At 55.3% G+C, this 21,360-nt stretch overlaps 2 protein-coding genes across 12 annotated transcripts in view; both read left to right on the top strand.

Annotated features, from left to right (window-relative positions):
* Positions 1 to 7,949, top strand: part of AP2M1 (adaptor related protein complex 2 subunit mu 1) — a 43,170-nt gene extending 35,221 nt beyond the window's left edge. For all 11 annotated transcript variants that reach the window (XM_037908476.2, XM_037908481.2, XM_043522079.1 and 8 more), the window contains 5 exons: positions 4,148 to 4,267; positions 4,882 to 5,017; positions 5,953 to 6,050; positions 6,249 to 6,360; positions 6,819 to 7,949. In XM_037908476.2, the coding sequence (XP_037764404.1) occupies positions 4,148 to 4,267; positions 4,882 to 5,017; positions 5,953 to 6,050; positions 6,249 to 6,360; positions 6,819 to 6,953 (601 nt within the window). In that variant the 3' untranslated portion in view covers positions 6,954 to 7,949. The remainder of the gene's footprint in view (positions 1 to 4,147; positions 4,268 to 4,881; positions 5,018 to 5,952; positions 6,051 to 6,248; positions 6,361 to 6,818) is intronic.
* A 4,500-nt stretch (positions 7,950 to 12,449) lies between these two features.
* LOC102938210 (matrix metalloproteinase-23) lies at positions 12,450 to 20,689 on the top strand. The gene is given in 9 exon segments (XM_007068632.4): positions 12,450 to 12,692; positions 14,201 to 14,331; positions 15,425 to 15,561; positions 16,034 to 16,201; positions 18,164 to 18,328; positions 18,854 to 18,964; positions 19,184 to 19,226; positions 19,228 to 19,311; positions 19,953 to 20,689. Coding segments are annotated over 9 exon segments (1,170 nt in total). The 5' UTR covers positions 12,450 to 12,569; the 3' UTR covers positions 20,161 to 20,689.
* The last annotated feature ends 671 nt before the right edge of the window (positions 20,690 to 21,360 follow it).

A 21,360-nucleotide genomic window follows, 5' to 3' on the forward strand; every position in this document is an offset into this window, starting at 1 on the left:
TCGTCCCCTAACGCCCCTACTCTACTTGCGCTATATTGATGACATCTTCATCATCTGGACCCATGGAAAAGAAGCCCTTGAGGAATTCCACCATGATTTCAACAATTTCCATCCCACCATCAACCTCAGCCTGGTCCAGTCCACACAAGAGATCCACTTCCTGGACACTACAGTGCTAATAAACGATGGTCACATAAACACCACCCTATACCGGAAACCTACTGACCGCTATTCCTACCTACATGCCTCCAGCTTTCACCCTGACCACACCACACGATCCATCGTCTACAGCCAAGCTCTGCGATACAACCGCATTTGCTCCAACCCCTCAGACAGAGACAAACACCTACAAGATCTCTATCAAGCATTCTTACAACTACAATACCCACCTGCGGCAGTGAAGAAACAGATTGATAGAGCCAGAAGAGTTCCCAGAAGTCACCTACTACAGGAGAGGCCTAACAAAGAAAATAACAGAACGCCACTAGCCGTCACCTTCAGCCCCCAACTAAAACCCCTCCAACGCATTATTAAGGATCTACAACCGATCCTGAAGGATGACCCAACACTCTCTCAAATCTTGGGAGACAGGCCAGTCCTTGCCTACAGACAGCCCCCCAACCTGAAGCAAATACTCACCAGCAACCACATACCACACAACAGAACAACTAACCCAGGAACCTATCCTTGCAACAAAGCCCGTTGCCGCCTGTGCCCACATATCTATTCAGGGGACACCATCACAGGGCCTAATAACATCAGCCACACTATCAGAGGCTCGTTCACCTGCACATCCACCAATGTGATATATGCCATCATGTGCCAGCAATGCCCCTCTGCCATGTACGTTGGTCAAACTGGACAGTCTCTATGTAAAAGAATAAATGGACACAAATCAGATGTCAAGAATTATAACACTCATAAACCACTCGGAGAATACTTCAATCTCTCTGGTCACGCGATTACAGACATGAAAGTTGCGATATTACAACAAAAAACTTCAAATCCAGACTCCAGCAAGAAACTGTTGAATTGGAATTCATTTGCAAATTGGATACAATTAACTTAGGTTACCTTGCATAATGACTTAGCCACTCCCAGTCTCTATTCAAGCCTATTTCCCCTTGTTTTTTCCTCCAACCCCCCCCCCCCCCCCCGACGTTCTTGTTAAACCCTGGATTTGTGCTGGAAATGGCCCACCTTGATTATCATACACATTGTAAGGAGAGTGATCACTTTAGATAAGCTATTACCAGCAGGAAAGTGGGGTGGGAGGAGGTATTTTTTCATGCTTTGTGTGTATATAAAAAGATCTTCTACACTTTCCACAGTATGCATCCGATGAAGTGAGCTGTAGCTCACGAAAGCTTATGCTCAAATTGGTTAGTCTCTAAGGTGCCACAAATACTCCTTTTCTTCTTCCAGAGTACTTAATTGTTCAAGCAGCCTGTTCTGGCCAATGCTACATGATCACTAGCACTATATCCTCATGTAGCATGAAGGAGGGAGCACAGGCTAATCTCCTGTTCCATGACTAATGTTGAGGCCAGATCACTGACCTTTGAGCCCTGCTTAGAATGGCCAGTTAGACGACGACTTCTTGTTAATCACTTGGTGGTAAACCTGTCTCTGGGCAGTGTTGAGCAAAGAGCAGGTGATGCTGGAGCTGAAGGCTCCTCCCCCACCCACCCTTGTGGGCTTAGTTCTTGGTGCCACGTGCTCAGTCAGTTCCCTTGCTCTCATGCTGTAGAGAGAGGCTTGTGCTCTCTCCAGCTTCCCTGCTTGGGATTAGAGTGCTAACTCAGGCGGGGGCTGCCGACAGCACTGAGCAGCTCCGGCCTCCCACTAACCATTTGTTACATTTTCTCTTGTTTTCTGCTGACCCCAGTGAATTGGGAAGGTAGATAATCTGCTTTTGCTGTGTGCGCGCACTCTGCTCCCTATCCCTGTCTCTTGCTTTGCGTGACTTGTGCATGTGACTCAAACTTCAGACACTTCTCCTGATGGTTCCTGTGACTGAGCTGCTACCTGCTTACCCTTCAGAACAAGCCAAGGACGAGCACTTCAATGTCCCCTTTAATCCCATCTGTCCAGTAGCTGTGTTGTAGATGTGACCCTTGGCAAGGAGCTACTGCTCTGGGAAATCCTCTAGCTCAGCAGTTCTCAACCAGGGGTCTAGGGCCCTCTGGGGGGCCACAAGCAGGTTTCAGATGGTCTGCCAAGCAGGGCCAGCATTAGACTCGCTGGGGCCTACGGCGGAAAGCTGAAGTCCCACCATATGGGGCAGAAGGCTGGGGCCCTGAGCCCCACCACCCAGGGCTGAAGCCAAAGCCTGAGCAATGTAGCTTCATGGGGGCCCCCTGTGGCATGGGGCTTCAGGCAATTGCTCTGCTTTTTACCCCCTAACACTGGCCCTGGATTTCATATGCAGAAAAACATTTGTTGTGGCACAGGTGGGCCGTGGAGTCTTTGTAGCCTGTTGGTGGGGCCTTAAAAAGAGAGAGGTTGAGAGCCCCTGCTCTAGCTAGTAAAGTTCTCTGCATTGGCTGGTAAGTCTCCAGCACTAGTAGCCAATAGCAGCCATCTCTCTCCAAAGCTCCTTTATTGGCCAGAAGTGTTAAGTGGGGAGACAGGATGGGAGTTTTCAAAGCAGGTTTGCCAGTTGTAACGCTGCCTCTCCAAGGTAGGGAAGCAGGAAGGGAAACTCCCCATCTCGGTGATCAAAAACTGAGCTGTCTCTGGCCACAGCAGCAGTGAGCAGGAGCACTGAATTCTGGTACTGAAGTGCCCAGCAGTGGTAACTGTCTTCTGAGTTCCGGTGTATGGAGGTTTAAGGCACAAGCGGCTCCGCTTTCGTGTAGAAGCTAAAGTTAGGCAATCCTGAAGTCCCAGCCTCTCCATAATTCTCTGATAGGTAGGACTTTTCAGTTCTGCAAGAGTATTGACTATTGTAATAAATTGGCTAGTCCAGCGATAAAGGCCTTCCATAGATACACAGGAAGGAACCAGGACCTAAAGGTTTCTCTTTCCCTTGGCAAAATAGAAGGGCCTTGGGCTTCTCTGAAGAGGAAGCAGTAGGCAGATCCCACTGAAGAGTGGCCCGTGTCAAGGCTGCAATACAAAGGCTGTGTATAGTAGACACTGACCAGTCAGACTGGAGTCTGTCCTTGTAGCCTCCACCACTGGCTGCTTTAGGATACAGATTTTTGCATAAATGAGAAGCCAACTGCTTCCCAGGCTGCTTGTTCTTACACAGCTCCCCCATTGGCCATGAAGCCCTCAAGGCCTCCCAGCTGCCAGACTCCTGCACTCTGGCATCTTTTCCCTGTCACTTTTAGTGTCTTTGTCCCTTTCACGCATCCCCTCAAAGCTTTTGAGGCAAAGTGCCCCTTTTGTCCTCCGAGGCAGAAATGAGGATAATCAGAGTGTTTGGAACCCAGTTGCTATCCCAGGCACTCTGGTCATTCCAGGAGCAGCATCTATCCAGCTTCTACAGGTACAATGCCAGAAACTCAATATCTGAACTTAAGACCTATGGCAGGGAAGCATTGTCCTTCACAAGCCAAACTTGTTGTGCTGGTTGGCTCAGTGAGGAAGGGTTGTGGCCCTGGAATGAACCACTATTAGGTGCATGGAAACATGGCTGGTGACTAGAAAACTTCACAAGGTGGAAATTTGAGAAGAAAGGGACACCCCAGAGGGTCAGAGTGGAATAGCGCTGTGTGCAGGAAAATACCTCCTCTCCCCTCAGACTTCACTGCAGGGACACCTCCTTGGGTGAGGTTGGCTGAGTTTCCCATGGCCCAGTGAAGTGATGTTAGTTGGGCAGACTCCAGCATTGTTGTCCAGCTCACATCATGGGGGGCACCCAGGCGAGGCCTGGGTTCAGGTTTCTCACTTAGTGTCCTGAAGGTCTGATACGACTTCAGTGGTTCACTGAGACAAGGGAAGTGTGTGTCTGAGCTGGCAGGTCTGTGTCCCCTGAATCTCTCCTCCCTCCCTGCCTCCCTCACTTCGTGGATACACATGATGGCAAAGTGCTCACATAGAATACTCGCTATGAAATGCAACGTGGGCAGACCTCGCGTGCCCCACGACCTTCTAGGTGGCCACAAATTGCACTTTAACTTTCTGTCTTGTGCTATAGCGGCAAACAGTCAATCGCCATTGACGACTGCACTTTCCACCAGTGTGTGCGGCTCAGCAAGTTCGACTCGGAGAGGAGCATCAGCTTCATCCCACCTGATGGAGAGTTTGAGCTAATGAGGTATGGCCACTGGGAATGCAGGGCCACTGCGTTGGTCTCCCTCGCTGCCGCAGGAGTCTCCCTCTGTGCTGCTAGCTTCCAGCTGGCCTCAAGTTCCTTGAGCACTAGTGCAACCTACCCGTCTGGTCCCTCCTTCTCTCCTAGGGGTTTCACAGGTCTATATGCTAACAAGCTGAGCCTTGCACCTTCTCAGAGGAGAATGATCTGCTCAGCTCCCTGTTTTACAGATGGCACACAGGTCAAGGGCCTAAGCCCAGGGTCATCTCAGCCATTCCCAAAGCAGTGCATACAGATCCCCTAATCTGTAGGGTGCAGCCCTGTTCCCTAGCACTTAAATCAACCTGTATGTGACTGGCTCAAGAGCCAGGAACAGATTCCAAGAATCCAGACTCCTAGTCTCCTAGCCTCTACTTCCCCATCCTGCTTGTGGGGCAGCTCACTTTAAATGGTGTCTCCAGCTAGTGCTCTTAATAAATCGTGGAGCCATCCAGCAGTCTGAGCTTACCTCTAGTATATGGCTGGCCTCCCCATTTTTGGGAGAGCTGCTGCTATTTGAGGCCATAAGGGCCTTCTCCTTTGCAGGGTTTATTAATGTGTTCGTCCTATCCCTGCAGATACCGAACCACCAAGGACATCATCCTGCCCTTCCGTGTCATTCCCCTGGTGCGGGAGGTGGGCCGCACCAAGCTGGAAGTAAAAGTGGTGATCAAATCCAATTTCAAACCCTCCCTGCTGGCCCAGAAGATAGAGGTAGGACAAAGCCCCATGCGGTTTTGTGCTTTAGAGAGAAGCAGGGGGCTTAGCTGGGACCCAGTATCCTCTGTGCAAGACTAAAAAGGCTCAGTGTTGGTGCTGCCATTCAGGGAGATAAAGGGCTACGAAGTCAGCTGTGTGCAATCCTTCTGAAAAGTTGCACTTCAGAATTGGGACCATTCCCTAGGTGCTGGACTGGGCTCACTTTGTGTTCTTCCAGGCATCTGCCCAGCAGCTGTTCGCTGAGCACTCCAGCCACTGTTAATGCTTGTACCCTTCTCACTCACCTGATGCAGTGAGCTATGAGCAGCCCCATTGCTCACTGCAGCCAGAGGTAACCAGGCCAAGTACAGATGTGCAGCAGCAGAGCCTGCTGCCAGGGGGAGCATAATACTGCAGTGCAGAACTCCTGACTACCTCATCCAGGTCTTCATGGTGTACATTAATGTAAACCTCTTGGGCTCACATGCAAACCTGTTCCCCTCATGCATACATCTCTGCAGTGGGGTTTACCCTTCCTGAGGAGGGCTGCTTGTAATACTTGCTGGAAGGCATACTCATGCTTTCCCCCCTCCAATGCTTCCTCAAGCAGATCTGCCTGCCTGAATTAAAGGGAAAAGGCTTTATCTTGCCCTTCACTTGGCTCCTTCAGCACCAGCTGGCAGTTTTGGCTCTCGGGGGTTTAAAGCGCTCTCTCCAAGCCCTTGGGTTTCTTTCCCTCTGGGTAGAGTCTCATGCTATAATTCCTGGAGCAGTATCTAGTGTTTCTGCAGTAGCAGCTAGCTTGTGAGCCCTGGAATGGATGGGATAGGGTCAGGGGATACAGGACAAGCTGCCCAGTCATGGCTGTTCTTGAGTTAAGATGAAGCTGCCCACAGACTCTCAACCCCAGCCAGAGTTCTTCCTGCCTCTGCTCACTGACTGTCTTCCAGGTCCGAATCCCAACTCCCCTCAATACCAGTGGAGTGCAAGTCATCTGTATGAAAGGGAAGGCAAAGTACAAGGCCAGCGAGAACGCCATTGTGTGGAAGTAAGTGAGCATGGCAGATTGGACGCTGCTTGCATGGGGGAAACCACGCTTCCATGCAAATCAGGAGTAACTCCACAACTCTGCTGGGTGCTTGGGGCCTGCAGCACCCTGTCTGCACTAGGATGGACCCCTCTTTCCTAGAGAAGAGGTGGAATAGCTGGAATCTGAGTCTGACATCTCTGGCCTTTTCTTTTCTAGAATTAAGCGTATGGCTGGAATGAAGGAGTCCCAGATCAGTGCAGAGATTGAACTGCTGCCCACCAATGACAAGAAGAAATGGGCTCGGCCGCCAATCTCCATGAACTTTGAGGTAGGATGACTGCATCCCTCCTCCTCAGACACAAATCTAGCCTTGTGGGCACTTGGCTGCTGCCACCTGTCCTGCTGGGAGGAACCTCTGCTATGGAAGCGCTCTCCTGCTCAGGCTTGTAGGAGGCCACTTTGGGAGTCATGGGAGGAGGTCCACAGTTTGTGTTCCTAACTGCAGTGGGAATGTTCCCCCTGTATGGCCGTGCCCTTGGCAAGCCTTCTGGCTGTAGCACTCCCTGTGTTTGTGCCTTCAAAGTCACTAGAAATGCCTTCCCTGTTCCTTCCCGCAGTTACCCTCTGGCTTTTGCCATGCCTGGTTTGGAGGAATATCAGCCCTAGGACTAGGAGGGATGCAGTGCTATGAGCCTGGCACAGAACATGATCAGGATCCACGGTGCCTGCAGGTTTCTCAGATGCTCTGCTCATACTCTTTCCATTCGTTGTTCCCTCTCTGAACAGGTCCCATTCGCACCCTCTGGGCTGAAGGTGCGTTATCTGAAAGTCTTTGAGCCAAAGCTGAACTACAGTGACCATGATGTGATCAAATGGGTGAGGTACATCGGCAGGAGTGGAATCTACGAGACCAGGTGCTAGCCCCACGAGGCTGGCGGGTTCCCTCTCTTCCCCAGCCACCCTCCCAGTCTCCTTGGTCTTGAAGTACACTTAAAGAGAGCATCTGTCTGGCCCCCTCTGCACACGGATTGGAAGTTAGACCCCTGTGGCTCACCTCGGGAATGGACTCTCTCCTGTCTATGATCTCCGTTACCACCAGAGTGGCAGCTGAAGTTCAGAACCTGACCATGCACAGGAGGAGCATAGCTAGCCTCCTGCTTCCTGTCCCAAGGTGGGGAGGGACTAGTCTAACCACCATCCTCCTAGGATCGTTCTAGGGAACATCCACCATTAAACTCTTCTGTTGGTGTCTCGCTACTCGCATCATATCCTAGTATTTTTGAAGTTCTTGTGCATATGTACTCGTAGAGTAGGCCTGAAAACCATAGACTGGACAAATCTGAGTTGACGCTGACCTGGCTCCTGTACTAGTTATTGCTGTCGTGGTAGACGTTGCTGTGCAGTCTGAGGCGCCTAGGTGTGGTGAGCGCGCCAAGCCTCCCCACCTCCCTTTTTTCCCTTGCAAAGTCTTCAGTATCGTGTCCTGCCATGGGAAGGTTTGTGACCAAAAAAGGATGAGGGTTTAAGACGCTCTCGCTGGTGTGTATGTGGGTGGCACAGCATTTCACAGCCCATATCAGGTCCTTGGCGCACTTACCCCCACCTGATGCTGGCTTGAGCCAGAGTCTGCCCTCAGTGGATTGGAAACTCCTCTTCCATCCCAGCGGGTGTGGGCGCAGGTCATCCTTACTCTACCCAGGATGTGAACTACAGGATCCGTCCTTGGCAATCTGAAACATGATGGCCAGTAAGAGCCCCCCTGCCCCAGCCTGCCCTCCCCACACTTCTACCAAATGCTTCTGGGTCTATAGAAATGCTGCTGCTACCCACAGTCCTCTGCTTCGAATAGTGTGGTCTCCATTTTGTACACGTTGTGATTTGTCCAGTTCTAAACCTAATAAAGTACGTAGAACAGAGGAGGCTGTGAGAGCTGTTGTTACGGGGGCCCTGAAGGAGCCGAGCCGGGACACAGGCTTTGACCTGTAAATACTGCCATGTTGCTGGAAATGTCAGGGCTCCCAATAGCTTGAGACTTTGCCCGGGTGGGACAGGTGAAGAGGGCCAGTGAAGCTCTTGCTTGCCAGTAATGGCAGCACCACTCACCTGGCCACTCGCTCCCTGGACTCTCGGGTTGTGACAGAGCTCCCCTGCAGCAGACACCCTCATTTGGCAATAGCCAGCAGTGCTGCTAACTTGTTCAGACCTCTGACTTCTCAAATGACTCTGCAGGGCAGCATGTGGCAACACCCTGTAGCCCAGTAGTAAATGGGCAGAACCCCTAAATTGATGGGGGTCATTGATCTGGCAGCTTTAGTGGCAACTTTCTTTCAGGCAGAGACCTTTCGCTGACTGGACTTTTGGTAGCTGTTAGTGCTTGAGGCCCATGGAGCCTGGCAAGCTACACCTACCTTCAGTGAGAGCCCCTGGAGTCTGCTGCAACTTCACCTAGACTTAAGAAAAGACTCGGCCTGGCTGAATGACATACAAATGGCCAGCACTGTAGTCCTGTGCTCGTTACTTTGCTATAAAGCAGTGTTCTCGGGGGGGGGTGAGAGAGAAAATAAAGATCCTTTACCGTGGTCTTGGCCCAGCACATATCTCACGAGGCAGATCCAGGTCTGTTGTCTTCTGGCCAGGAGTGAGTGACCCAGCCAGTCTCTGCCTGCAGCAGAGCAGAGTGCAAGGCTTGAGTCGGGTGGAAGGGGAACCTAGCAGTCAGATTCAGGGGGTGGGTGCATTGGGCTAACATTGGTTTCTCAGCCCACTGCACTCCCATGTTAGGGTGTCTGCAGACTCAGGCTGGCACCTCTGCTTTGTTACCCTTAATTACTGTTACCTCTGAGCCACAAAGGCTAACTCTCAAAGCGGGAACAGAGGCTTTTGGAGCCCATCTCTGCAGCAGTGGAGTGAGATACAGAGTCAGAACATGGAGCCTTCCTCGTAGCCTAATGCTGAAGGGCTTGCGCCTGGAGTTGCCAGTCGGTCCTTGTCTGATAATGCAAGTCTGTCTCTGGACCCCACATCAGGAACTTCCAGTTCCTTTGGAGCATGGGCAGTGGCTCCCTAAAGCCATAATGTCAGCGTGCAGGAGCGCTGTCCTGCATGGTAATGTCTGACCGTAGTGAAGTGCTAGCTGCATAGGCACTGCCCTGTTTCCAGCTCCCCTTGTTTAGGGGAAGAGCATTACGCAGCAGCCTGTCCTATGATCCCTACTACAAAAACAAGGCCCCACTTGCAAACTACTGGTTCTACCTTAGAACCATTATCTGCATTGAGCCTGGCTGGAGGCTGTCTCAGGATCTGGACATGGAGCCCATCCCCCTACTTTTTAGGGTGGTGTACGTACTCCTCCCTCTCAGCACCCCTACAGGGCCATCACTGTCTCCAGCTGGCAGACTGAGGCCATGAGACCCTGGGGCTGAAGTGCTCAGAATAGCAGGCTCAACCACCTCTCCTCTGGTGGGCTGTGGAGGGTGTTTTTGGGCAAACTACTGTTACCAGCATCATCTCCCCCAAAGGCCATCAGAGATGTCAGGGCTGGCGATAGCATACAGTAACCACAACTATGTGAGGAAGAAGAGCTTGTATGTATGATGGGGGTGGATGAACAGCCTAGGATTTCCTGTTCTAGGAGCTTCTGCTTCCAGATTTGGTCTGCTGCAGCATGGGCTGGGGCTACCCTTTCATCTGACAGGGAGCAGCACTAGCTTGGTGCTAAGAGCTCCCAGTTTCTAGTACTGGTTCTGACCAGGACTTGTAGTAAAATCTGCCTGCCTGCCAAAGGTTTGCTCCCCTTGGTACATGGCTCTAGAAATACTGAACATGTAATGAGAAGGGCTTCTGTCCTGTCTCTAGGTGCATGCAAGAGCCCTGACCTTCACACGAACAAATCCTCTGCATCCTCTCCTCTTCTAGCACCAGGGTTTCTATTTTAAATTAGAGCACACACTTGTCATCCAGGTCATTTGGCCTTGTACTTGTTCCTTTAAACATATGTCGATACTGCCCCCCCCCCACCCCCAAAAAAGACATACCCAGCAAAACTGGGCCTTGTGATATGGGGCTAAATATCAATGTTGCTGTTTCCACTTTAAGCTGGAGCCCAAGCTGAGCCCTGGTGAGGGAGGAAGGTCTCAGAGCCTGGCTTCCAGCCTGAGCTGGAACGTCTACACTGCAAACGAAACAGAGACACCTCGCTACAGGGCTAAAAACAGCAGTGTAGGCAAACCCTTCCTGCTGAGCTGAGTCCAGTTGCAGGCTCTGTGATGTTCCTGTGTGAAACTGGTGCCATTGGCTGGGCCTGAGCGGTGCACTGTGGATTGATTTTGTGTTTTAGTGTTTGCAGCTCAAATCCTCCCTGGTACTGAGAGTTGATTCTGCTGTAGTGACTTAGATGACTTTTTATTCCACTAGCGTGCACCAACCCTGGGCAGAGAGTGGTGTGCTAGGTTCTGTACATAGCAGTAGCCCCATCCCAAAACTCCCCATGTACAGACAACAAGACACAGCCGGTGCTTGAGCAACTGAATCCTAGAAATGTCGGTCTGGAAGAGACCTTGAAGTAGTCAAGTCCAGCCCTCTGTGGTAAAAGCAGTCCCAAGTAAACCTAGACCATATACAATCTGTGATCTACCGTAACCCCCAGATCCTTTTCAGCAGTACCATTGCCTAGCTGTTTGTTCCCCATTTTGTATTTGTGCATTTGATTTCTCCTCCCCTCGTTCCTTAAGTGTAGTACCGTGTATTTCTTTACTGAATTTCATCTGGTTGATGGGGGAGGTGCAGGGGCTGAGGTGAAGAGTGAGCCACTCATGATTGGCAAAGGCAGCAGTGCCAAACAACTGGCCTTCCCGCAGCATGAGGGGGTCTTAAGGAGGTGTAGTTATGGTCATGGACACAGATTCCACTTCATTCTTCTGAACTGGGCCCCACTCACTTGGGCACTGGTCCTAATGAACTACAGGTACTCCTGAGGGCATTCTGCGCACAATATTTTAAAATTCTGCAAATTTTATTTGTCAAATAAATGTGACTCCAGCATGGCAGTGGGGAGCACAGGCCACTGGCTGCACAGAGGTGGGAGATCACTCTGCAGCTGTCCCCCATGGCCTCCCAGGACATAAACTCAGTGATGAGGCTGCACCCAACCTTGACACAGAGCAAGGAATGTGCCTGCCCCAGAAACACCCTAGGGCCCTGCCCCTCCATACTAGGTGTGGGCAGGAAGACTCAGCAGGGCAGTATCTAAGTGTGGAGGGGTTTAGTGTGGGGGGGATCCAGGTCTGGGTTGAGAGGGTTCTTTGTAGGGCAATCTGGTTGCAGGCAGCTCACTGGACATCTGAATGTGCAGGGGCTTGTTGGGGCGGGGGGAGGTTCTGGGTGCAACAGTAATGGGACTCTGCAGGGGGGTCCAGGTGAAGGTGGTTGGGGCTCAGAGGGGGTGGCATCTGGGGGGGGGCTTAGTGGGAGGTCCAGAAGCTGGGGGAATGAGGCTCAATGGGGTGGGGATCCAGGTGCTGCTGGTTGGGTCTTGGTGGGGTGGGTATCCCAGTGTGGGTGGCTCATTGGGGTGCTCCCGGTGCAGGGGAAGTGGGGCTCATTAAGGGGGATTCTGAGGCGGGGGGGAGGCTCAGCAGGAGGGCTAGATGCATGGGGATTGGGAAGATGGGGGTGCAGCTCCCTGTACAGGGATCCCTCCCTGTGCAGCTGAGGAGTGATGGGTGCAGGAAGCGGGGGGATGGGGAGTTTGCAGGGCTTCCTGCAGCCAGGAGGAAAAACTGGGGGGTGGGTCTGACCCAGCCCTAGATGCCATGTAGGGGAAGAGGAAGTCCTGTGTTCCCCAACTGGGACTTGCAGCTGAGCCTGGCGCAGGGTAGGAGTCACCAGCCAAGTCTTCCTCAGTGCTGCTTCCTGCCCCACAGTGCTTTACCTCTCTGTTGGCTGCCCCCGGCACCCGAAACATACTGCTAGTGGTCTCTATGAGCCAGGAGTTCCCTTCTGGTCCGAATTACCATTGAGCCTAAAGGGCATCTGCTGGGCTGTGTCAAGGAGCCCAGGACAGAATGGGGGCATTGGCAGAATAATGGAGGGGGGGGGAGATGCTGGGCTGCAGTGGTTGGCAAGGATTGGTGGGGGGTTGCAAGTAACTCAGAAATGAGGGATGCTCAGGCTGAAAGGGACAGAATTGGAGAAACGGGGGGGGGAGGTCATGGCTATCAGCTGGTGTGACAATCCGGCTGTCGGTGCTGTGCAGCCTCCTGGTTTGGGCCGGGCCGGGGAAGGGGTCGGCATCTGGCCGTGAAGCTGGAATGGCTGAAGTGGGGCTTTGCTTTGTTTCCGTGCCTTGTGGACAGATGGATCCAATCTAGCAGGGCTGGGGCCAGCTGCGCTGCGGCTTGGGGGCTCCTCGCAGACGTGTGCTCTCACAGCAGAGGGCCCGCATGCGGGTGGCTGTCGGTGGGATTGGCCACAGTGGGGATAGGGGGACACTTTGTGCTGAGCCCTGTCACTGGGGGAAGGGGAGAGCTGAGCCCAGCCATGGGCATGGGCCCCCATCTGCCTGCTCAGCCACACCGAAGGTGGTGGTGGGCCACGGCTGCTCTCCTGATCCTGCTGCTGACTGTTTTCCAGACTTTGCAAGGAGCTGGCTGGAATCACTGGGTGAGTGGAGAACTTCTGCCATTGGGACTCTGAACTCCGGGGCTTTGTGTAGCTGATCCCCTCGCTTGGGAGGGGGAGAGCGGTGCTGTAGCATATGGGGGTGCAGGAGAGGGAACAGAGGTCAGATTTCAGAGTAGCAGTCGTGTTAGTCTGTATTCGCAAAAAGAAAAGGAGGACTTTTGGCGCCTTAGAGACTAACCAATTTATGTGAGCATAAGCTTTCGTGAGCTACATCCGATGAAGTGAGCTGTAGCTCACGAAAGCTTATGCTCAAATAAATTGGTTAGTCTCTAAGGCGCCACAAGTACTCCTTTTCTTTTTGAGAAGACAGGGAGGCAAAGTTCGGGGTTAGCAGGGGGTCAGGGCCATCCTGCTGGGAACCCAGGGAGTTTGGATTTCTTACCTAGAGTGCTGCAGACTGAGTCTGCGAGAACCAGACACAGAGCTGCCTCTGTCTCCCCCAGTTGAAATCATGGGGTGGGGGGGGCACTCTGGCCAGTGAAAGGGGTGTCTGGCTTCCCAGCCCATTTCCTGCTGAGCCCCTCACCTCTCCCCACTTCCTCAGCTGCAGCATTGGCTAGAGCTGGGAAAAGAGCCCAAAATACACCACAGAAGTTTTCTTCACAAGGCAGAACCTGCAGCCCAGCACCTGCCCTGGGTCCGGGGCTGGGGGTGAAGAGGGGATCTCAGCTTTCCGAGCCAGATTTCAATGGGCCCTGGGCTGGGGGAAGGGCAGGTGCGGAGTGAAATCAGCACCAACCCAGGGGGAAGAGGGGACCCTCACTCTGCCCCCTCGGTCCTTGAACAAACCATGGAGGTGGAGCATTAACTCCCAGTGCTGCTCCGTTTGCCCAACGCACCAGGAGCCCGAATGCTGCCCCTCGGGGGGGGGGGGTAAAATGGAGCAGATCACAGCTGATAGCTTTCATAGGGGGGTTGGCTAGGCTGGGGTCACTGGCCCCAGTGCACCCTGGGACCTGTAGTTTCCCCTGGAGCAGCCTGGCAGAACTCCCTGGTCTGAGTTTGGCTGCCACCCTCCCCCCCATCTCTTTGCTAACCTGCAGCTGCCATTGGCTGGTAGATACTGCCCAATGCAATGCCCCAGAGGGAGGTCGTTTCCCAAGGGCTGCCCATGGGCTCTCACGGTGACCGCTGTGGCCCATGCTGGGCTGCTGAGACATGCTGCAGGGACAGCTCCGGAGTCCTGGGGCCCACTGGGAAGGAGGCGGTCCCAGGGTGTCCCCAGAGGCAGCTGCCATGGGAAGTCTCTGGCGCCGGCGCTGTTTGGATGGAAACCGTCTGCCCCTTTGCGCTGAACAGTCCGAGCTAGGAGCTGCCCGAAGAGCCTGGTGTGGTCTGGGTGGGGTCTCTGGCATTTATGGGAGCAGAGGCTGCAACACCATGCTGGCTGGGTGGGAGGCAAGGTGTGGGGGGAAGCCTGGCTGAGATCCTGCTCCTCTTGCTTCACCGGGGTTGGGGGGCGGGGGGGCTGTCTTATTTTCCTGCAGGAGGGAGCGACAGCCCCCCGAGAGTCAGATCCCGGTTTCACCGTCACACAAGATCGTCGCATGGGCAGGAGGAGGCGCTATGCCATCAACCCGCTTGGTTATAAGTGGGACCATGTTAACCTGACCTATAAGTGAGTGTACCAGGGAGGACAGGGGTGCGTCAGCCTGATCTGCAGCCCCCCCCCCCCCCAGCCATTCCCATATGGAGCATCCTACACAGAGCTCAGCTGAGCCCTCTCCAGCCTGGCCTACAGCCCCCATCCCTTGCAGTTAGCCCAGTTCTTGGCTGTCCCTGTTCACCCTGTTTGGCTTTGAGAGGCTTCAGAAGGTGGCTCCACAGCTGAGCCTGCCCCTGGCTCCCACCGCCTCTGCACCATTGCATGTCTCTGGAGAGCAGCGACTCCCTGACACCAGCCTTTGCTAGCAGGAGCTGATTGCTTCCTTCAGGACGATAATAGGCCCGTGGCTGCCAGGAGCCCAAAGGTCTCTGTTGGATGCTCCCACTGCACAGGAAATGGGGCCCTGACTCTGCTCCAAACCTGCTTCCCCTGGGCTATGCGTGGCAGGGAGCAGGGGCTGCCTCGTTGAGCAGCGCTTCTGCCTGCTTGGGGGATCCAACCTCCCCTCCCCACCCGGGGGCTCAACCACCCAAATAATCCCCCAGCACTCCTGCAGCTGGGCTCTATGACCCTATGGGGACATCCCTGCCATGTAGGCACCGAGGGTACAGAAGGAACAGGACCCTGGCACCCTGCTGCTCCACTTGCCCTAATACAGTCTCTTTCCATGCTGTGTAGACAGGCCCCTTCCACATAGCTAGATGCACTGGGGAAGGGGCAGGGCGGGAAGCTGGCCTCAACTCAAGAAGTAGTTTGTGGTATGAAGGAGTTTGAGAATTGTTAGTGTAGCCAGCGCCCCCTGTTGGGAGAGGCTGGGTCTGGTTCAGCTGGGACCCTACACACACAGACAGCGCTCCTGCCCCACCCTGCACAGTGCCCCCTGGTGGGAGAGGCTGGGTCTGGCTCAGCTGGGAGCTTCCCCCCCCCCCCCCACCCACAGCCAGCGCTCCTGCCCTGCTCCCTACAGTGCCCACTGGTGGGAGAGGCTGGGTCTGGAGTAGCTGAGGGGACTCCCACCCCTTCCCTACAGCAGCCCTGGCTACAGTAGTAGAGGCTGGAGGAGCAGCTGGGGCCCATGGGTCACCCTCCCCTCCTCCTGCTGCAGGATTGTGCAGTTCCCCAGCACGCTGAACAAGGGTGACACAGAGAGAGCCATTGCCGCTGCCTTCCGCATGTGGAGTGAAGTCTCGCCCCTCAGCTTCCGGCGCCTGCCCCCTGCCCAGCCGGCTGACATCACCATAGGTAGAAATGAGGGGCTGGGGATGGGGCTGGGGGTGCCATTGGCACGGCACCCTGTGTCTCTCACTGGTGCTCTCCCTGCCTCTTCTGAGCTCCCTTCTGCCTTCCTCCTGTTTGTGCAGATGGCTCTGGGGTTGCCTCTGGGGGTCGCAGACCCAAGCTGCAGGGGAGCCATCTGAAGGGCTTTGAGACCATGTGCCACCCCTGTTCACTCCTTCCCTGCTGCCAGACCCTGCCCCAGCAGAGCATCCATACAAGCCCCCAGGCCCTCCCCTGCACACACCTGGCACCGAAGAGGGGCTGTCAGAGGCGGACTTAGCAGATCCAACCATACCACCTGCTCTCCAGCAGGTTCCAGAGCTGGGATTCCTGCTCCCAGCCACCAGCAGACTCACTGCCCCACCTTTGATACCTTTTCCCTGGGATTCACATGGCCCTCTGCTTCCAGGACGTCTTTCTGGTTGTTGTTGGGCAGGCTTCTACACCTTTAACCACACTGACTGCTGGTTTTCCCCCCGGCACCCCTGCTTCGATGGACTGAACGGGGAGCTGGCCCACGCCTTCCTGCCGCCCCGGGGCGAGATCCATTTTGACAACCATGAGTTCTGGATCCTGGGCCGCTCGCACTTCAGCTGGAAACAAGGTAGGAGGGAGCATGCGGTGGCTAGAGGCCTGCCAGGGTTGGCAGGGCAGGCGCCTCTCCTGTCCTGAGATCCCTCACAAACAGCCTTGGGTTGGTTAGCGCCTCTGTGAGGTTCATTATCCCCTTCACTAAAGCACCAGCTCCACCCTGCGCTGCACGGCTAGGCCAGATTTCCTAATCCCCAGCCCTTTCTCCAGGGAGACTCTCACCCCGACGCCATCAACCCCCAGTCTGGTCACTCCTCTTCTCCTCCATCAGCCCTTTCCCTGGGGAGCCAATTAATGCTTAAGTGATGAGAATGGTCGGCTACCATTTGTCACAGCCAGCAGGGCCGGATCCAGGCACCAGCTTTCCAAGCAGGTGCTTGGGGCGGCAGTCAGAATGGGCCGGCAGTCCGTGTCCCACAGCGGCAATTCGGCAGCAGCTCCGCCCCTCTTCCCACCACGGCAGCTTTTGTGCAGCAGCCCCACTGCTCTTCCGGGGGCGGCAGCAATTTGGCGGTGACTGCTTGGGGCCCCAAAACTGGTAGAGCCGCCCCTGACAGCCAGGCTCAGCCTGCCCCCACCCCCAAGGATCAGGGCATTATGCTACCCTTCCTCTGCCCCCCAGCAGGAGCCCACCCACTACAGCTCCTTGTGCCACAGCAGAGCCTTGGGGTGGGGAAGAGTGGCGAGTGCTGTCTGCACAGACTACAGCCAGCATGGGGCGCCTTGTTCTGCTAATGCTATAGAGCTGGATGCCTTCCCAACTCTGCCCAGGGCCGCAGGGCATGCCCCGGCTAGGCCAGCCCAGGAGGAAGAGATTCTGCTTGTGACTAGCTCATGGCAGCTCCCCTGGGCTCCTCCCAGCTCCACTCAGGGGGAGATGACTTGCGGCCAAGGCCAGATCGGAGCAGCTCCAGCCTATGATTCTCCCAAGGGTCCCGGTTCAAGTCCCAGCTGCATGAGCTTGTGCCCTGGCGTGGCTTCTTCCCGGGCCCCCAGTAGAGGTCGCAGCTGGGAATTGCTCACCCCCCACGAGGCCCCTCTGCTGCGGGGATCTGCTGTCTCCCCCTCCCCATGGGTTTGCCAGGCAGCTTGGGTTGAGGTGCCGTCCATCTACAGATGACACAGGGGCCTTGCCTCTCTCATCGCCCCAGAAAGCTGCAGTGTCTCTTTGGGCCCAGCTGAGCCAGCGAAGAGCGAGCTGGCTGCAGCTCAGTCAATGAAGGAGCATGGAAGGAATGGCAGGAGGAGCCTTCTCTGTGGCGGTGGCCTCCGGCCAGTGGGGCTGCACTCTTGGGGGGCCTGTGGATGCCTCACTGTTCCTTGAGTCCTGGGAAGGGGACGTACATGGCTCTGCACCTGCTTTTGGCACCTGGGTGCCATTTCCTCCTGGGTGGTGGGTGCTTTCCCACAACCCTGTCCTCCGTCAGCTCGGAGTGCGCTGTGCGTGGGGAGTGCGCAGCTCGGTTCTTGCAGGCAATGGCTGAAGGGACACTGCTACTGTTGCCCATGACGTCCAACTCTGCCTCTTCTTCCATGCCCCTGCAGCTGATCTCTTCTCCCTGGCAGGGTGTTCTCCGTGGGGAACTCCCCCCCCTTTGGAGCTTTCTGCTCCTCTATTTGGGCTTGTGTGCCAGGCTGCCAGATCCTGCCACGCTGCAAGGTGAGGGCCCAAATTCAAACCCCACCGCAGGAGCCCCTTGTGCTGCTGCGTGGGGCGGGAATTCCCCATCAAAGCTAATATTCCCTGATGTTGGGTTGGGTTAGGACAGGGACTGTGTGCAGAGGTGGTGGGGAGCTGCAGCGGTGGCTCTTCAAGGATGCTTGTAGTTGGGTAGCAGAGAGAAGCCAGGCTGGACTTGCTTAGGGGGCTGGTCCAAGAGCCCTCTCCCTGTACCAAGGTAGCTGGGAGCTGCCAGGGTTGGCTCTGCAGCATGTCTGTGTGGTCCTGCTCCCTTGGGGCACTCTGTGCTTGCAGGGGTCTGGCTGAATGACCTGGTCCAGGTGGCAGCTCATGAGATCGGCCATGCCCTGGGCCTGTGGCATTCGCGGGACGTCCGCGCGCTCATGCACCCAAACGCTACCTACAGCAGGACGTGGCGCATCGGCCAGGATGACGTCTGGGCCGTTCAGCGACTGTACGGTAAGGGGGTGCCAGAAAGTGCCAGCACTGATGTGTGCCCAGCACCTAGTCGCCATCTGGCCCCAGAAGAGGGGACAGTCCCCTTGAGGGCCCCTTTGGCTGAATCATTGTCCTGCACTGAGACAGAGTCCTACATCAGTCCAGCTGCATCCAGCCAGGAGCCCAGAACGTAGAGCTGCCTTGGGGTCACTTTGGCTAGGGTATCCCATGGCTGCCACAGCAATCGTTATGGGGGCGTGGTCACTGGGAGGAAAATGAGCGAAGGTCAGTCCAGACTTTATTGTATCCTTTGGCCTGTGACAGGCACCAGGGAGGCAGCTGGGGATAGGATGGGAGCCCCATGGCTTGGAACAATCCTGCCCAGCCCTCAATTGGGGTTGCACTGTCTGGGGCTCTTCCACCCCAAATTGCTTGGCTGCTTCTGTGCCAAAGGTCAGTCCCCCATGTAGTTGAGCCCCAGGTTGGGAGGAGGTGGTTTTACTTCAATGCTCATTGGGAGCCTGCCCTGAGTGCTGTCCCCTGCAGGCTGCGTGGATGAGAAGCGGCAGTGTGAGCCTTGGGCCCGGCTGGGATTCTGCACGCGCCGGCGAGCCTTCATGAAGAGGCACTGCCCCAAAATCTGCAACTCCTGCTTCGGTGAGACACCCCAATCCTGCTGCTGCCTGGTGCTCTGAGCTACAGAAACCAGCTGCCCACAGGTCGACCAGCCCTGCCCAGCCCCCTGCAAAGCAAATGCCACCTAGCACCTCCATGCCCCTCAATCCCCATCCAGCCTCTGCAGTATGAGGAGAGGTCTGGGGGAGCTGCAAGGGCCCTCAGCTGTAGGCGTCACTGCTCTTTGTCTCTCTCTTTCAGAGCCCCTTGCTGTCTCCTCCTCCCCCTCTGTGCGCCCCCCCCCACATTCACACCAAGTACATCTCCGAAGGCAGAGTCATAACCTTCCGCTGTGGGCTGAACTCCTCCAAGCCACACCTGCAAGTCAGGTGAGCCACTACCCCCTGCAGCTGGGGGTCCTTCTTGGGTGCAGAGCATTGCTGTGTCCAGGGTCACAGACAATTCACTCTCCCCACAGTAGCCACTAGACCTGCCCCAGGTCTCTCTACTCTAGCCCCATAGGGCGGATCTCTGCAGTAACCTCCTTGTCCGGAAGCTTGATGTCTTCTGAGCGGGAAGGTCTTTCCCAGTGCAGCTCGCTCTCCTGGAGCTGGTGTCTGGGCAGATGCTACCAGCTGTGGAGGGCAGGAAGGAGGGAGGCTACTGCTTTGGAAAGGCAGAGCAGATGGGGTTCAATGGCTACTGAGCATTGAACACCCCTCTAATAAGGAGCAATCATGGGTCCTGATTCTGACCATGCCTGAATGAAACAAACTTCTCCACCGTGTTCTGTGTATAAAGTCCCTGTCTAGCAGGCACAGCAGAGAGATGGAGGGAAGGGAGAAATGGCCTGATCTCTGCTGTAGCTGGGAGCGCTCTGGGCAGAGGGAAGGAGGCTGTTAACAAACCAGGAGCTGCAGGAAAGGCATTAACATTTGCGGGGTGACACTGAGTGATGGGCCAGAGGCGGCTGGTGCTAGTTGAGAGCAGCTGCCTTGGACTTACTGTACTGCCCCCCTTTCTCTTGCAGCTGGTACAAAGATGGGGAGCTCCTTTCAGATTCTGTTCCTGGCTTCAAGCTGCTGCCGCGCCAGGAGCTGCGTGTTCGTGCCACTAAGTTCAGCGAAGGGCAGTACACGTGCTTGATCCGCCACGCCAGCAGGATCCTCCGGGCCCATTCTTGGCAGATAAAGCTCAAGGCCAGGAGTCCTTCCTCTCACAAGCAGCCAGGGCTCTGAAGAGATATGCAGGGAAATGCATGTGACTGATTCATAGCGCGAGGGATGCATGCACAATTGTAAACATGTGCCTCGGGGCCCCAGGGCCCTGCGGCGGGACACTATCGGCCCTCTTCTTCACAGCAGTCTCATTGCTCGGGTCTCTCATCACTCAGCATCCTGCCCTATCTCCTCTGGTTCCTCCTCGTCCTAGGCACTTAAACCAGGGCTGGCCCAATAGCAGTGAGTTCAATGCCAGAACCCTGCTCCTTTCATTGGCCCACTCCCAGTGCTGGTAGAAGCTGCTCTGCTCACTATTCCTGAGCCAGGGCAGTGATCTCCTACTGGGAGGAAGTGAGGGTGAGATTGCTATCGGCCTCCTTCCCCAGGCCCTCTGCTTGCTTTCATTCCCTACCCACCCAGTTAGCTGGTATCTGTGAGCATGTCTCTTCCCCCTCCCATGCACCTCAAGCCTGTGCTTATATCCAGATCCACCCTGCTGTAGCCCTGTCAAACCAGGAGCTGAATTAAAACCCAGCTGAGAATCCCAGCTGCCTTCTTCTGCCCTTCTTCTTTTGGCTCAGTTGCCCTTTTCAAGTAGTGATTTGTCATTTTCCACGTCCCCAGCCTGGCCTAGTGCAGCTGTTAGCTCTGTACCCCAGCCCTTAAGGGTGTGGATGTTCGTTTTCCTGGAATAGATCCTTGCAATTTCCCGCCAAACAAGTTATCTGAAAGAAACCGCAGCAGCGTGGGCTGGAAATGCTGATTATCCAACGCTCCCTTGTGAGTGGTTGCTCGGGCCCTTTGGCGATGTCTGCACTGTGCACCACCTGCCTCTGGTGCCCAGCTGGGCCCTGTCACGGAGCAGCTCCTCAGGTGCAGGGGGCTGCTACCGTGCTGGACAGAAATACACCCAGCCTCTCCTTTCAGCATCTTCAGTGAGGATCGGAAGGGAATGAGGGGCTGAAGGAAAGTGGTATTTTAACCTCCTGCCCCCCATGTCCTCAGCTGCCTTCTCAGCAGCAGTCTGAGGCCCCGTCTCGTGGAAAAGCCGCAGTGGGAGCTCTTCGCAGGGGTGGTGTAGCCGTGTCGGTCCCAGGACATTAGAGAGGCAAGGTCCCTGGGCTCGGGCCCCCCCCGTGGGGCAGAGTCATTGATGGGGGGCGGCGAGAGGCCCGAAGTCCCCAGCACCCCCTGGCTGGATCCCCGGGGCTACAGGTG

Source organism: Chelonia mydas, chromosome 9 (assembly GCF_015237465.2).
Source record: "Chelonia mydas isolate rCheMyd1 chromosome 9, rCheMyd1.pri.v2, whole genome shotgun sequence".
NCBI classification, from domain to species: Eukaryota; Metazoa; Chordata; order Testudines; family Cheloniidae; genus Chelonia; species Chelonia mydas.